Below are 17,754 nucleotides of genomic sequence, written 5' to 3'. Positions count from 1 at the left end.
GACCCCCTTCTCTCCCCAAATAAAAAATTAGCAAAACATCAGAAAAAAATATAAAGCAGAAATTAGAAGAAAAAAAGAGATGACAACAAAAAATTAAACAAATGATTTCTGTAATGTGATTCATTTCATCATCACCATTCAACTGAGCATAAAACATTAATTAATTTTATGTCTTACTCTATTTGTAGTAGAATGTTTTAATTTTTATATTTATATACACACATATATATAAATTATCATTATCATTATTACTATTATTATAATTAGTAAACAAAACATAATTATGTTTTCTCTTGGCAAAATTAGTTTCTCTAGCATAGAAATTAAAAGGCAGAGGAAAAAGATAAGAGAATGAAGGAAAAAGAAAACAATAAAAAAACTGGACAACCACTGTTACCAGCATGTAAATATATTTAAATTTCAATACAGTTTTTCCTTTGTTTTAAAAAATTCTCAAGTATTCTTTAAACTGTTTTAAGGCAATGAAACAGAAAAAAAGTCTTCTTGGAAATTAAAATTGGAAATTTTCCCCTCCCCCACATTTTTTTATTAGCAACTAAATTCCTTCCTTGGAGTTATGTATTTATTTAATAAGTATGAAGAAGAAGAAGAAGGAGATTTGAAAGAAAGAAAAATATTATTTAAACATGAACAAAAATTCAAAAAGAAAACGACAACTTTAAAAATAAATAAAAAGTTGAAATTAAAAAAAAAAATAGTCCCCCCACATAAAAAATATAAATTAAAACATGATTTGAATTTAGATGTAACAACAAAAAACAACAAGGCAAAAACGAAATAACATATTCATAACATTAACTTTATTTTTGGTATCAAGAAAAAATTTGATTTCTAATTTTTCATTGTTTTATATATATTTTTTTCACACATTTTCTTATTTATATGTCTATGTTTTTTTCTCTATTTTATATACTCTTTATATATACTATTTTTCATTTTGTTATTTAAGTGAATTGTGTGTATTTCTCAAATTTAAATTTATGTTGCAATATTTAAACATAGTTTATTTTACAATTATTATTATTATTGATTTTTTTATTTAAACTTCTTATTTTTTTCATTCATTTTTTATGTGTGTGTTTTTTGTTTCGATTTTCTGTTGTAATTGAAATTAATTTATATATGAATAGATTTTTTTTTTCGTACTTTATAATGCTAGTACATACATACTATTATTATTATATACATACATAAATACATATAAAATATAGATATGGAGAAACAACTGAAAAATAACAAACACAAAACAAACAAAAAAGTGAAATATTCAAAAAAATAAAATAAAAGAAAAATAAATCATAAATATTATTACAAAAAATATATCTTTTTTAAATTTATATTTTAATAAAAAAAAGTTGTAATGGTAAGGGAAGAATATGAAATTAAAAGGGATTTATCTACAATTTTTCTGTTATCTATATTCCAAACACATAAATTTACTATAGCCTCAAAAACTTGAATTCAACATTGAATATAACATAGTAGATCCAAATCTCCGTGATATTTTGTATTAAACAGAACTTCTGCAATATCTCTTAAATACGGAATATTTAGAGTATTTATATATATGGAGGCTATACCAAAAATTGGATTGATGTAGGGCTGCACCAAAAAGTGTACACATCTATATTATTTTTCGTAGGGATATTTTCTATACAATGATAAAATTACTATAGCCTCAAAAGTCATGGTCAAGTTCTACCTGGCCCGATTTTCGGTATTTTAAATGTATTATCTTAGTAGGAATCATAGTTAACTTCCAGGTCAAAAAAGTTTACTATCCAAACTCGAATTGGGAAATATAAAAACGTGTCAGTCCGTTTTGCCGACCGGATATATACCCCCATCCTATGGGTTGCGGAGGTCTACGTTATTACTGAACACTGGTTTTATTGTTCCCTTTTATAAGTTGTATATATTATATGAAATGAGGTACTACAAAAAGTAGTTTCATCGAAATATATATTAGAAAGTTTCTGGGGAGGTACCAGATGAATTGGACCGATGGGTCCGATCATCGGATATGATCTAGGTTTGGAAAAAATATTACGATTTGCAAAGTTTGGGTGAAATCGGACATTCCATTCGTTTGATATTGAATTAACAAATATTCGAAATTTTGACCCTTTGTGGGGGAGGTACTAGAAGGAGTGGACCGATGCGTCTCAACTTCGGACTTAATCTAGGATTGGTAAAAGTATTACGATTTGCAAAGTTTGGGTCCAATCGGACATTACATACGATTGTTATTGGATTAACAAATTTTCAAAATTTTGAACCTTCGTGGGGGAGGTACCAGTTACAATGGACCGATGGGTCCCATTTTTGGTCTTAATCTAGGATTGGTTAAAATATTACGATTTGCAAATTTTGGGTGAAATCGGACATTCCATTCCCTTAATATTGGATTTATAAAAATTGAAAACTTTTAACGCTTTGTAGGGGAGGAACTAGAAGGAGTGAACTGATGGGTCCCATCATCAGATACGATCTAGGTTTGGAAAAGTATTACAATTGGCAAAGTGTGGATCAAATAGGACATTCCATTCGCTTATTATTGGATTTATAAAAATTGAAAATTTTTAACGCTTTCGCACTTGATATAGGTTTGGAAAAAGGTATTATTACGATTTGCAAAGTTTGGGTGAAATCGGACATTCCATTTGTTTACTATTGAATTAACAAATTTTCCAAAATTTTGGCCCTTTGTGGGGGAGGTACTAGAAAAAGTGAAGCGATGGGTCCCATCTTTGAACTTGATTTAGAATGGGTAAAAATAAGACGATGTGCAGTGTTTGGATCAAATCGGACACTCCACTGAATTTGAAAATATTGAAAATGTTGACCCTTTGTGGGGGAGGTACCAGAAAGTGTTAACCAATGAGTCCCATCTTCGGTCTTAATCTAGGTTTGGTAAAAATATTACGATATGCAAAGTTTGGTTTAAATCGGATAACCCGTTCGCATGATTTACAAAATTTATTTTCCACAACATTTTGACAATTTTTACCAGAAGGAGTGGACCGATGGGTTCCATTTTTGAACCTGATTTAAGTTTAGAAGAAATATTACCAATATTACAAAGTTTCAATGAAATCGGTCACCCCCTTCGCGAGTTATTTAAACTTTCACATAATGCTAAATTTCTCCTATATAACGTAAGTATATATGTGTCTTGTCTGTATGCAATAAAACTTTAAAATTCCCTCTAACCATTGCTGCAAATTTTTTGAAAATCGGTTAAGCGGTTGCTGAGTTATTAGCATTTTAATTCAACGATGCCCGGAAATACGCTTACTGTTCGGTGCTGGTCGCCTATTACCTGAAAATGAAAAACCACACAAAAATGCAATTCTTAAAAAGGGCAATTTTTCTGTCATAATGGCAGTTGTGTCGAAAATGTTAGCATACTTTTAGGCCGAACACAGTGTGTATGTTAATTTCCTTTTGCTGTAACAATTTGTTGTGCCCATTATTGAAAGCGCCTAGAAGTATGCTTTAGTTTTTTGTGTGTTTATCTTCCTCCTTTGCCAGAAATGCATTGAGTCATTCATTTAAAGTTATTTTATTTTTTATTTATTTTAATAATAACAAATTGTTTACATTATTACTTAAAATTATTAATTATCGTTAATACAAATTTTGTACACTTTCTAACCTAAAAAAATAGATAAAATATTGCCATAAATGATGATATGTTTACATGCAATAAAATATTATACAAATTGTATGGAGACGACTTACATACTTCGACAATAAAGTATTAAGCCTACAAAGGTCTTTGGCCTTAAATCAGGTTTTAAATCAGCGTTGAGAGGCCCACAAAACCTCCGACTTTAGGTTTTAAATAAGCCTTGGGTAAATTCTCATCCGTGCTCTGGGAGATCAACTTTTGTGAAAAAGGTCCAAATATTGGTTCTCTGTTCAGATGCTGGTTTATAGATCACAGTTTTCTAAGGCAAAATTTTGATATTTCTCAAATTTGTCACTTCTGAAACATATACGGTAGTGGTGTATTAAAATTTCCCAGCCACGATGGATGAGAATACCCACCATCTGGGAGGTGGTTATTATAGGTTCCCACAAAAGGAGGAATAAATGGGGAATTCTGATTTAAAATATCACCCTCTGAGGGAGGGGTCATAGGTACTGACATTGTCGGGCCACTAAAACTTGCATTATATGGTCCAAGAGGGAATAGCGGAGACAATTGGCGCTCTGAAGATTGGGGCGGGGTCAAGAGAGGTGATAGATGACTATTCACATGGAATGGCAACGGAGGTTGTAAGGGAGTTATCATTTGTGGTGGTGCTGCTGGTGGCGGTAATTGGGAAGTAGATGGACCATAATGTGAGGGTTGGGGAGGGAGTGGTTGTGGTTGTGTGGGACTTGGCAAATTTTGTACTGGCATTGGCAAAGGCGGTGGATAATTTGTGAAACCTTGGTTTTCCTGATGAGGTGCAGCTCCATGAAAATATGGAGGTCGGGAATGTTGCGTCATTTGATTTGCAGAAAATTGAAAATGTGTGGGCGGTGTGGGAATTTTGTCATTCGGATCATTATGATGAGGATACTGTGAAAATCCCCAAGGGGCCTGAAGGTGTTCTGGTGCGGGAAATTGGCTTCTTAATGGTGGGTTATAGTTTTGATGATGCTGATGTGGCGGAATTAAATGTGGCTTGTTTTGTTGTGGATAAGGTGGTGGGTCAACAGTCCTGGTTATTTTTTGAGTTAATGGGTTATAACTAGGAGGTGGGGCGGGAGGATTGGCATGACTTCTCGATAATTCTTCTCGGTGATTTGTATTAAAGGAATGTGGTGCTGAATTCCCAGTAGGGGAAATTGTTGCCAAACAAGAATTGTTATTGAGTTTCAGGTACTGCTGCGGATCTCTTGGAATACTGTTTGCGGGGTTATGTTCCGTAGATTTCCTGGGAGGATAATGGGAAGTAGAAATGTTAGTTGACCGATCGGTGGAGGGTAACGCTGGTGACTGTTGTTTTGTAGGAGGTGTGGAAAATATTGGAGGCGGATTTATTTGAAGATCCGCAGCCACATGATTTTGGCGGGAAGGGGTGGTTATTTGGTCGCCTCTTGTTTGGGCGTTATTCTGTAGAACGGCAGGTTGATTCCTTTCACGATCAGCAGGTGAATTTCTTTGAGGATCAAAATGTTGGTTTTGGTGGGAAAGGGTGGCAATTTCTTGGCCTCTTTGGTTAGGATTATTCAGTGTGATAGCAGGATGATTAGCCTGATTTGTGGAGGGTAACGCAGGTGACTGTTGTATTGTAGGGATTGTGGAAAGTAATGGAGGTGAATTTATTTGAAGATCCACAGCCACTTGATTTTGTCGGGAAGGGGATACAATTTGTTTGCATCTTGTTTGAGGGTTATTCTTTCTTAAGGCAGATGGATTACTTTGCAGATCATTGGCAAAATGTTGGTTTTGGTGGGAATGAGATATCATTTGTTGGCCTCTTTGGTTAGGATTGTTCAAGGTGATGGCAGGATTGGTGGCCAACTTATTACAATGATTGGGAGGAGCAGGAGTTAAGGTACCATCTGACTTTTGATTGGGGTAATTATTAGGCGTTCTTCTTGTTGTTGCTGTTTCTTTGTCATTATTGAGAGGTGTACTCGAAATATCTCTTTGAAGAACTTCTTCCGAACTCTTTTGCCTTTTCTTTTTTGAATTTGACTTTGTGGGGTGGTTAATTTGGGTAGAATTTTCACCTTCCTGGAGGTTAGAGAACTCCCTACAAGATCTCTTTTTAGGGCAATGGTTTGTCTTTGCATTTCGAGGATTTTCTGATTTGTGTATTAATCCGATCTTGGGTTGATTCAGACACATTATTTGTAAAATTGGGATGGATTCTCTCCAGGTTTTGTAAATTCGGCACATTTATAGAGGTATGGGCAGGATCAGCTTGTGAATTGGAATTGGTAAGGGATATTGAATTTCTTGTTTGCGATTTTTCCTTTTGTATATTTCTCGCATTTTCCGAACCCGAAATCAGAGATTCTTTGGTATGATTAGACATTTTTGGTGTAATAATTCGATGTGAGGGGCTTTGATTGTCAATATCGGTATTTCTTTGTGGAATTTGATCCAAATTTTCATTGCGAACTCTTTCACAATCATTTGAATTTTGGTTGAATTGGGGTCTAAGCATTGTGTCAGGTTGTGGTGGTAATCTCCCGGGCTCTTCACTCGAATTGCTTTCATGTTGGTTATCTGGAGCCCGATCTTGTGAGTAATTTGCAGTTGTATTCTCCTCTGAGACTGAATCATATTGTGAAAAATTCCATGGACGAACATAGCGTAATGCAAAATGGTTACCCATTTCGGATTCTATAACTGTTTTAGAATCACTTCTATGTGGTTCAGGTCTTGGATATTCGTTAGATGTCGTTCTTTCATTGGGCATCGTTGAGGCAACTGTGGCAGATGGTTGTAACCCATGGTTGAAATCTTCTCTTCTTAGTTCTTTGACAACTCCAGGTGTTTGTAACTCCGAAGCAATTCCTTGGTCAAAATCTCCACTTCTTCTTGATTCACTGTTGGATAATTCCGCTTGACATTTGCCAGTATGATTTATAACCGTGCTTCTGTGGCATGATTGATCCTCAATTTGATCCTTTAAATTAGGGATTTGATGAGTGTGAGCATCAGGTGAACCTGTTGCAGGATCTGGTGGTCCTTCTGACATTGCAATATTGCTGGGGCTGGGACTTTCTTCACTACATAAATTTTGAAGGCTATATTGTAGAATTTCATTAACCGGATATTTTATGATTTGTTTTGGCATTATGGGGGCTTCGATTTTGAGGACAATTTCAGAAGTTTCGTGGCCGGGGAGGATATACTTTTGCGAAATTTTTCTGGAAGAAGAAGAAAAATACATTTTATTAATTTCCAATCCGAAGTCTTATACAACAGGTTTTATGAAGACCAATTGGTCTGCATAGAGGCCTCGGGTCTTTATAAAGACGAAGAGGTCTTTATAGAGACATCAGGTATTTATAAAGACAAATAGTCTGTTTAGAGACCTTCGGTCTTTATAAAGATCAATTGAACGGTACTGAGTCCTCGGGTCTATATAGTGACCTCCAGTCTTTATATAGACCAATTGGGCTGTATATAGATCAATTGGGTTGTATAGAGACCTCCAGTCTTCATAAATACCAATTGATCTATATAGAACCAGGGATCTTTATAAAGACCAATTGATCCCTATAGAGATCTGCAGTCTTTATAAAGACCAATTGGTCTTTGTAGAACCCTGGGGTCTTTAAAAAACCAATTGGTCTGTATAGAGACCTCTGGTCTTTATAAAGGCCAGTTGATCTGTATAGAGACCTCTGGTCGTTATGGTCTCTATACAGCATAATTGGTATATATGCTGTATAGAGACCAATGTTCATTATAAAGACCAATTGGTCTGTATATATAGCACAGGGCTTTTTAAGGAGGTAATCTAGTTGACTTCTGAGCTCTTAACTCACCTCTGTTCACATTCCATATCATTCAACTTCCTATAGGTTTCATGCAGCATTGTTGCAAAATCATAAATTGAATTTTCAATAGCATGCAGATCCTGTGAAATTTCCTGATCCATATCGGAGGCAGGATAAGCAGCATTACATGTGGCAAGAAGTAACTGGAATTCACATGCCTCGGTGAGGGATTCAATATAATTATACACTTCATCGACAACATGTAAGGAATGTTTTTTATTGCGGGATTGTCGCTGGTCCGCTTCTAGGGTATCTTCTTCTTCTGTTAAATCTACAAGTTCCACAACCTCCATGGAATCATCTAAATTAATTACTTCTTGATGGCCGTTCTTTTCATGATCCTCTATGGAACTATTTAAATCAATTATATCCTCCGAATTAGGATTCTCCATAGAGTTATCTGCTTCTTCCTCCTCAATAGGATCTGTTAGTACCCCAATCTCCATATCATCTTCTTCTTCATCGCTGGTATTTTCCAAACCCATACCTTTAAGGGTATTCTCAATCGCTGAATATTTATCCAATTGCGTGATGTGCTTTTCACCTTCTCTGTGATCTCTGCAATCTCCTTCCCCTCTAGTCTCTTTGTCATCATTCATCTCTTTCGCTAGCCGATTTCTCTGATACGATCTTTCAAAATTCCGACGAAATTTCCCTAATTTGCCACCGCATTCACTGCCACCATTACGGTTTGCCGTTCGATTCTGTTTTGTGTGATAAGCTTTAAGTTTCCATTTTACCCGCTGCAGTACCACATCTTTTGTGGGTGTGGGCGTAACGATGTTGTGGTTTTCTGACCTGACATTTGTCGTAGGTTGTTGCTTTTTCGGTGGACTTGTTTTTGAGATCCATGGATATTTTTGGGTACTTATCGGCATTTTCTGTAAATGGATTTGGAAGAGATGTCGATTTTTGTGGTAAGGAAGGAATCTGGCTGTGAAATGAAATACTTACCGGCATAAAAATACTTGATTTAATGTTTTTGCTTATTTTGCGAGCAGATTCTCTGAAAAAAAGAGAAAATGAGGTTAGGATACTTTTAATTTTCGAAGAAGCGAATTAAGATAGGGTTACACACATTTTTTTGGAAATAGAGACTTAAAAAAGGGAAATAAAAAAGTTCGTTCATGTAGAGTGGACTTAGTTGACGAAATTAGGAAAAATACAACTCTGGTGTGGTGTCTTTTTATGTCATCCACTGCTCCCGCACTATGCCCACCCTACTTGCACACTTTCTCCTGAAAAAGAATTTATACCGTAAAATTCTTTAAGCGACTGATATCCAGCACAATTCTGCATAATAGAGCTCCGATAGATCTGTTAGGGCATATTATTTTTGGTCCAAGAATTTCAAGAAATGAACGGAAAGGAATCTATTAGAAACATAGGTGCTAAGAGTTTCTAAATACAGCGCGGGTCTCTGCCTAGCAGAAGTTATTAAAATTTGTCTGGATCATTTTATAATTTAAATGCTGACGAGAAGAATTTTGTTGTTAATATGTTAACGGTATAGAGTAGTGGTGTTCGATGGCCCCTTGTTGGGCGCCAATTAACTTTTTGATGTTATTACATTACTTTAAGTGGTCAGATTAACTTCTCTCCATGTATATTTCTACTTCCGACTTTGGTTGTAAGCTATCGGAAGCTTCTGCAAATTGAACATTCGTTTCGAGAACATTCGAAGGGTCCCGGTTTTTTCGATATCATTAAGCTACTTTTCTACTAACGTTGCTGTGATATTCCGTGTTTTCGGAAGGCAAAAACGTGTTTGTGGGTTTATAACCGTGTTTCATGGCCCTTTGTTGGGCGCCAATAAACCCTTTTTATATTTTTAAGACATCATTATATTAATTGACATTGGCAGACTAATATCTCTCCATATATAAGATTGAGTTTGATCATAAAATCTCGGAAGTTGCTGTAAAATGGGGAACTGACATGAGATTAATGGAAGTGTCCGTGCCATTTTCGGTATTTGAAAGGTATTAAACAAAGTCGCTGTAATTTGGCATTGTGGGTTCTTGAAGGTGAAAAATATCGCTGTAGAAAATTGTCGAAATTGGTCAAAGTTTTGACTATGTAGCTCCCCACATAGAGCTTCCGCGCCGTTTACGGCTTTTTTAAGGTCTTTCCAAATAAAGTGGCGGCGGTTTGGCATTCCGGATTCTTGTGAGGTTGAAAAACATTTTTTTTTTATAAAATTGTCCATATAGGTTTGTATAGAAAAATCGTGTTGCCTGACCCCTTGTTGGGCGCCAATTAGACATTATTTTTTATTTTATGATTTTGATCATAAGTTCGCGGATTTGGAAAGTTTTAGCCGCATTTTGACCCATGACATGGTCCTTTTTTGTCACAACTGTCATATGAAAGTCCCGCCTCATTTTCGGTACTTTATAGATCTTTGAAAACTTTTTCCTACCGAAGCGGCGGTTTAACGTTCCATATTTTCGCGGGGGGGCAAAATTTTTTCCCAGAAAATTGCCTATATAGGTTTATATAGAATAATCGTTTTGGCGCCAATAATAGACATAATTTTATTACAATACTTCACATTGCCCAATAAATTTCTCTTCATGTACTTTTATAATTGTTTTATTTTTAACATTTTCGGTATTTTAAAGGTCTTAGTCGGATTTTTCATCCAATGTGTCGGTGGTTTGACATTTCATTACTTGGAGGTTGAATATTTTTCAGAGATTTGTCTATATAGGTATATATAGAATGATCGTGTTGCATGACCCCTCGTTGGGCGCCAATAAAACATTATTTTTTTATTTTATGATATTATTATAGTACGTTTACATTGTACCGAATTACGCTAACCCAGTGGGTATAAATTTTCAATTTCATTGCATATATGTCAAATAAATCCTCACGAAGTAGGTTAACCCGGTAAAAAGTTCTAATGTAAATGCCGTTTTACATTACTTTACTTTTTTTCTTGGAGGGCAACAACTCTTTTCTTAAGTTCTATGAGAATGATTGTGTTGAAGGGCCTCATGTTGGGCGCCAATAAATCAGTATCGTATTATATTATTTTAAATTGTCAGATAAATTTCTCACCACGTACTTTTATACGTCCGATGTTGATCATAAGCGTCCAAAAATTAACCATTTAATACGCTACAAATGGAAGTGTCCTGATCCATTTTCGTTATTTTGAAGGCTTTGGCCATTCGCGATCTTAAAAGGTCTACATTTGGTTGTAACAATTTCATGAATCTATAGGAGTTGTAGTTACAGATGGCGAACAAATTTTTATATATATGTTTTCAAGGACCTATAAAAGGTGTGGATGTATAAAAATCAATGACTATTTCTGCAGAACATTTTCGACATAGTCTACATATAAAGTTCCGCTCCATTATTGGTATTTTTAATAGTATAGCCACATATTTCAGAGCTGTTAGAGGATAACATACGTCTATGCAGAAAATAACCATTATAGCTCCATGTTTTTGTCCATGTAGGACAACGTTTTGGCATAGGCCCCGATATATGGTGTTGGATTTTCAAGAAATTTTCCAAGGCTAAATAAGGCCCTGTAAGGCGTGGATTTTTTATTAATTCTCAAGGCTGTTGCAGTTGAGTTCTAATGCGAGGACATTCTAAGGCTATGCTGAGCCTGTTAATCGAAGAGTTTTTAAGGATATCCATCTCATGGAGGATGGTTCTCATATTTTTTTTTTTTTTTTTTTGAAAAATAGACTTGTTCATTTTATGCACAACAACGACAAGAATTTTTAGGAAGTTTGTTTTGGCAAAGATAACGTTGTTGACAAAAATAAAACAACCCAAAATAGTCAAGGTCCGAATTTTTGTTGATATTTTGTTGTGTTTTGGTTTTTTTGAAAACCTTGGTTTTTAACTTGTATATTTTTGATTTATTCACTTTTTGCACAACATCGAGACTTGCAACCATCTGGACGAAGATTATATCGGGTATTTTAGAACAAATATTTACAAAGTCTGGAACAGAGAGCATACATTTGTCTAAAATAACCATGCCAAAAGCACCCTTGTATATTTATAACATTTGTATTTTTTGGATTTATTCACTTTTTGCATAATAACGAGAATTAGAAATTCCTGGGTTAGGGTTTTATCGTTTATTTGCTGTTCAAGCAATTGTTGATAAATCTATTCATATTTTTTTTACTTCCTTAAACAAATTGACTTGAGTCAGTCAGTTGTACAAAACGCTGATTGGTCCACATTAGGTTACGCGCGAAAACTTGACACCAGCAACGATGAGTCAGAACAAAAAAAACCGAAACTGAAAAAGTTCATTGCGAAATAAATATTCCAAAACACACAAAAAATTAATTACAGCTTCCTTTAAACATTTCGATTATTAAAAAAAATAATTTAAAAATTAAAATGTTTGTGGTTTTATAAAACAAAAATTACAAATTTTGTGTTTTTTTCGGCTATCCTCCATTTACTCACATGGCTATGCTGTGTCTTGCCTCCAAACTTAAAGGTTTCTTTGTGGGCGATGTGTCACCTCTTTCGTCTGCAGATTCCAAGTGTGTTTTTGAAAAATCCATATTTTAGTTTTTTAGAATTATTCTTATCATTAAAAACAAACAGAAAATAATAAATATTGCGAATATAAAATAGCAACAACAACGAAAAATACACAATAACAAATTCCAAAAAAATTAATGCTATTTTTTTTGATTTTGAGTTATGTGCGCCGCTGGCTGGCTGGCAGGGTGACTGACGGGTTAGCCGGCCGTTGTTACTCTTACGGACTCTCAATTAGATCTGTGGTGAAATACAACATAAAAAATTCTCATTTCAGAATCGGATGAAGAAGACATTTGACGGACTACACACACACATGTGGATAGGGACACATATACACATAGGGACACACACATATATATGGAAATGCATACATATTTATGTAATGCACTTGAGAAGTAGGCAAAAGGCTTGGACACCAGCACACTCAATATTATCCATGTGTGTGTAGTCTGGTGTGTGGGTACTTATGCTAACTTCACGCGGATTCGATTCTGTCGGGAAATGTCGGTTGCATGGGATGGACATTGTGGTTATTTTGTAGTGTAAACAAAGGCAACAATTTAACGACTTTTGCCACACAAAACATAATTTTTGTCAAGCCTAACGAATTCGATACCATATTTTTTATTATTTTAGAATTATTGGCGCACAACTAAGACCACTTGAGATTGAGAACCACGGACCAGTCGTCTCATATGAGTGGGTGTGAGTGCGGGCGTCATGTTATGCCACGGTTTACTTTTTTTATTACATAAAGGATGAAATCGAATGGTCAACTATTTCATAACATGCCAATAGATTGTAAAGAATTTTTAAAAATACTTTCCAAACGACCTATACAAGGTGTAGATTTTTTAAAAAATATTTTCTATAAGGCATATATTTTTTAAAAATATTTTTCATGGACTTATAGAAGGGTAGATTAGAAAAAAAATTTCAAGGATCTAAATAAATGTGATACCAGTTGTTTTTGGCGAACCTGTGGAGCTAGAACTCTTAAATTTTAAATGAGGGTCACTGATGGAGTGTACAATAGATAAACCAAAGGGTTGTTTGGACATTCGAACTACAAGTATGCGAAAAGTACTAAAATGTACTAAATTTGTTACAATTTCATAGCATGTGAATGGATAGAGCTAAAAACTCGAAATTTGGATTGTGAATTAGGGTTGAGATGTAGGGTCTATTTAAGGAGATGATTTTGAAAGCATGTACTCATGTGTACGAAAAGTAGTATATGGCACTATATTTGGTACAAATTTAATTTGGAGATACAAATCGAGCTGGAATCCTGAAATTTAAAATTAATATTACCGTCAGAGGGGACGATTGAGATATGTACGTAGTTTTGGAAATTTGATACGTATTTGTACGAAAAGTACTAAATCGTACTATAATTGGTACAATTTGGATTTACAATGAACCGATAGAGCGGGAACAATGAAATTTGTAGTCACGATCACTGTAGGGGTGTAGGATTGGGGTCAGGATTCAGTTTTATAAATTAATACTTATGGGTACTAAATTTGGTACAATTTGAATTTTTAGTCAGAATCACTGTTTAGGTGTAAGACCAAGATATGTAGGAAGTTTTGGTAATTCATACTAAATTTGGTACAATTTAAATTGTGGGTGAATCCACAGAGTTGGAATCCTGAAACTTGGATTCAGGATCACTGTCGGGGTGAAGGTTTGGGTTAAATAGGAAGTTTTGGTAATTCGTACTACTGTGTACTAAATTTGGTACAATTTAAATTGAGGGTCAAGCCACAGAGTTGGAATCCTGAAACTTGTATTAAGGATCACTGAGGGGTCTAGTTTGGGGTAAGAAGGAGATTTTGGAAATTCGTACTACTGTATACTAAATTTGGTGCAATTTGAATTGTGGGTGAACAAATAGAGTTGGAATCCTGAAACTTGGATTTGGGATCACTGTGGAGGTGTGGGACTGGGGTATGTAGGAAGTTTTGGAAATTAACACTACTGTGAAATGATAGAGTTGGAATTCTGAATTTTGGATTTAGGATCACTGTGGTGGCGTAGGTTTGAGGTAAGTAGGACGTTTTTGAAATTTGTACTACTGTGTACTAAATTTGGTACAATTTGAATTGTGGGTGAACAAATAGAGTTGGAATCCTGAAATTGGATTTATGATCACTGTCGGGGTGTAGGTTTGGGTTAAGTAGAAGATTTTGGAAATTCGTACTACTGTGTACTAAATTTGGTACAGTTTAAATTGTGGGAGAACCAATAGAGTTGGAATCCTGAAATTTGAATTTCAATCATTGTGGGGGTGTACGATCGGGGTATGCACGAAGTTTTGTTGGATTATTGACGAGGGTACTTATGGAAATAATGTGTGCTAAATTGAAATAAATTTGGTAAAATTTGGATTTGGGTGAACCTTTTGAGCTCGAATCATGAAATTTGGTACTAAATGGTATTCAAATTTAATTTATGGTCGATATAAATGTGTGGATTGTTTAGTTTTTTCTGAAATATGCAGTTTTCTGTGAAAATAAAGTTATATGTTAATACATGTTTAAATATTTCCCACATTCGCTAACAAAGTTGCGGGTATATGCTAGTACCAAATATAAAAGTCCGGCTCCAAACAACTCCACAGTCTTTGGTTTCGTCCCGATCAATAGAATTTCTACTGTCTATGAAATACATAATGATTCGATTCCTGTTAGAGCTTTATAAACATATATTATGTGCGGAACATCTTAATACAAAACGTATTCTAGCTAAAATATTTAGGTAATCCTATGCTCATTTTTATCAGCATATATTTAATTCATCTAGTTTCTCCCTTGGACTTTCGATAACAAATTTAGACCAGCGATTTAATTGTCGAAGAATATTTTTATATTTATTTTGGGAGTTTCTTACTGTCCAGTATATTGTTTAGCATGTAAGAACACATCTTGCTTTACTCCATGATGACCCTTTGGACTTCCTTCTATAAGAAAACCACGTTTCCTGAAGAAAAGTATAGACCAGCGATTTTATTCTCAAACTGTTTCTTTTATAATTTTGTAGGGTCTTACGGTTGAGCTTATTGTGATTTAAAACACATTCAACACATATTATTGTAGTATTTATTTTACACAGTATTAATATATTTTATTTATACTTTTCATTTATTTCAATATTTCTTTTGCACATTTATTTTCATTTTACCAATTTTCCCTCTTTTTAATGCAAACACTTCTTTTGTAAACCGCCACAACCGGGTAATGTGACACGATTGACCCACCGACTGACCAACCGAACGAACATAGAGGTAACAACGCGTCACAGCGAATGCGAGAATGAAAGAAAAAAATGCGACAGGTAGAGGTAAGCGGTTCGTTTGTTTTACCACTCGCAGATGAATTGAATAATCATTGTCTAGCGCTCTACCGGGCCAAAAAAGGACACGTCAGTAGTAGCAGTACAACAAATTATGAGGCAAGTTGTTGCATGCATACCAATTGTTGTTTGTGTCGTTGTTGTTGTTCTTGCTGGATTTACTATGGCTATTGTTGTATTTGTCTTTGTTTTGATTATAAGTCAAATTAGAACAATTAACTTGCTTATCTGGTTTGGTTCGCTTAGCTTCGACAGCTTTACTAGTCAGGGGCTCGGTGTTTACTGGTGGGACTAAAATTAGCCACAAAGAATTTAAATAGCAAATAATAAATTATAAGGATAATACTTTGTTGTTGTTGGTGTGGTGGTGCTGTAATTGTTGTTGGAGTGTAATAAACTCATTAAAGAAAAAACTTTTGATGATGTGGTGGGAACTAACCAGGTTAAGAAGAAAAGGGTTTTTTTAAAGAAGAAATTCAGATTTGCATCTTGGTCTTCCATGACAAGTTCTCTTGGTATTCTATAAAAATACCTTCTAGTCCTCAATGACAAGACCTCCAGGTATTCTATAGAAATACATTCTGGTCTTCAATAAAAGACCTCCTGGTATTCTATAGAAAGATCTTTTGAGACCAGGAGGTCTTCTATGAGAAGACATCCTGGTCTCTTATGAGAAGACCCCCTGGTCTTCTATGAAAACACCTTCTGGTCCTTTATGAGAACACATTCTGGTCTTCTATGAGAAAACTTTCTGGTCATTTATGAGCAGACCTTCAGGTCTTCTAGGAGAAGACCTCCTTATCTTCTATGAGAAGACTCTTTGGTTTTCTAGGGGAAGACCTTCTGGTCTTCTTTGAGAAGTCTTTCTTGTTTTTTTATGGGAACACTTTCTGGTCTTCTATGAGAAGACCTTCTGGTCTTCTAGGAGAAGACCTTCTGGTTTTCTAGGAGAAGAACTTCTGGTCTTCTAGGAGAAGAACTTCTGGTCTTCTAGGAGAAGACCTTCTGGTCATTTTGGAGAAGACCTTCTGGTTTTCTAGAGGAAGACCTTATGGTCTTCTATGAGAAGACTTTCTGGTATTCTATGAGAAGACCTTCGGGTATTCTATGAGAAGACCTTCGGCTCTTCTATGAGAAGACCTTCGGGCCTCCAATGGAAGACCTTCGAGCCTCCAATAGAAGACCTTCTATAAGAAGGCCCTCTAGACTTCATTGAGAATACTTCCTGGTCTTTTTGTTATTCTATAAAAAAACCTTCAGTTCGTCTATGAATGGATCTTCAGGTCTTCTGTGAATAGACCTTCAGGTCTTCTGTCAGAATACCTTATGGTTTTATGGTCCATCTGAAAACCTTTTGGTCTTTTAGGAGAACACCTCGGATTCTGCTAAGAGAAGACATTTCTATAGAAATGATAGGAGATTTTTCTATAGAAAAATACACCTCAGATGGACCTGGAAAAGATACCTCAGAGGGACCTGAGGAAATTTTTCTATAGAAAAAGACACCTCAGGGGCACCTGAGGAGATTTTTCTATAGCAAAATTCACCTTAGAGGGACCTGAGGAGATTTTTCTATAGAAAAGGACAACTCAGAGGGAGAAGATTTTTCTATATGGAAAAACACACCTCAGATGGGCCTGAGGAGATGTTTTTCTATAAAAAAATACACCTCAGAGGGGCCTGAGAAGATGTTTTTCTATAGAAAAATGCACCTCAGAGGGACCTGAGGAGATGTTTCTATAGCTAAATTCACCTTAGAGGGACATGAGGATATTTTTCTATATGGAAAAAACACCTCAGATGGACAGGAGGAGATTTTTCTATAGAAAAATACACCTCAGAGGGACCTGAGGACATTTTTCTATAGAAAAAGACACCTAAGAGGGACCTGAGGAGATTTTTGTATGGAAAAAATACCTCAGAGGGATCTGAGGAGATTTTTCTATAGAAAAAGACACATCAGATGGACCTGAGGAGATTTTTCTATAACAAAATTCACCTTAGAGGGACCTGAGGAGATTTTTCTATATGAAAAAAAACACCTCAGAGGGACCTGAGGAGATTTTTCTATATGGAAAAAACACCTCAGATGGACATGAGGAGATTTTTCTATAGAAAAAGACACCTCAGAGGGACCTGAGGAGATCTTTCTCTATAGAAAAAGACAGAGGGACCTAAGGACATGAGAATAACTTCTGGACTTCCATAAGAATATATTCTGTACTCCTAAAGGTATTCGGATGTTTAATAAGGAGAGCTCTTGGTTCTTTATAAGAAAATAAAGAGAAGAACTTCAGGTCTTTAAAAAACCATCTGGTCTTC

The 17,754-nt window shown here is 35.2% G+C and overlaps 1 protein-coding gene across 1 annotated transcript; it reads right to left on the bottom strand.

Annotated features, from left to right (window-relative positions):
- Positions 1-3,280: 3,280 nt before the first annotated feature.
- On the bottom strand, positions 3,281-12,092 carry LOC133334472 (putative uncharacterized protein DDB_G0291608). The gene is made up of 6 exons (XM_061542766.1): positions 11,992-12,092; positions 8,494-8,545; positions 7,528-8,420; positions 5,922-6,762; positions 4,199-5,719; positions 3,281-3,343 (listed from the first exon to the last, which is right to left on the bottom strand). The coding sequence occupies exons 1-6, from the start codon at positions 12,090-12,092 to the stop codon at positions 3,281-3,283; spliced, it is 3,471 nt and encodes a 1,156-aa protein (XP_061398750.1).
- Between the last annotated feature and the right edge of the window lie 5,662 nt (positions 12,093-17,754).

The sequence above is a fragment of the Musca vetustissima genome, unplaced genomic scaffold, assembly GCF_032173495.1.
Source record: "Musca vetustissima isolate MV318-11 ecotype Yass unplaced genomic scaffold, APGP_CSIRO_Mvet_v1 utg39050, whole genome shotgun sequence".
NCBI classification, from domain to species: Eukaryota; Metazoa; Arthropoda; class Insecta; order Diptera; family Muscidae; genus Musca; species Musca vetustissima.
This window is presented reverse-complemented; position numbering and strand designations above follow the sequence as displayed.

Coding starts and splice junctions, on each gene's coding strand:
- LOC133334472 (XM_061542766.1), bottom strand. CDS start 12,092: ATGGATTTTTCAAAAACACACTTGGAATCTGCAGACGAAAGAGGTGAC. Junction 8,546..11,991: donor GCAAGACACAGCATAGCCAT/GTGAGTAAATGG, acceptor TCTTTTTTTCAG/AGAATCTGCTCGCAAAATAA. Junction 6,763..7,527: donor GATATGGAATGTGAACAGAG/GTGAGTTAAGAG, acceptor AAATTTATGTAG/TGAAGAAAGTCCCAGCCCCA.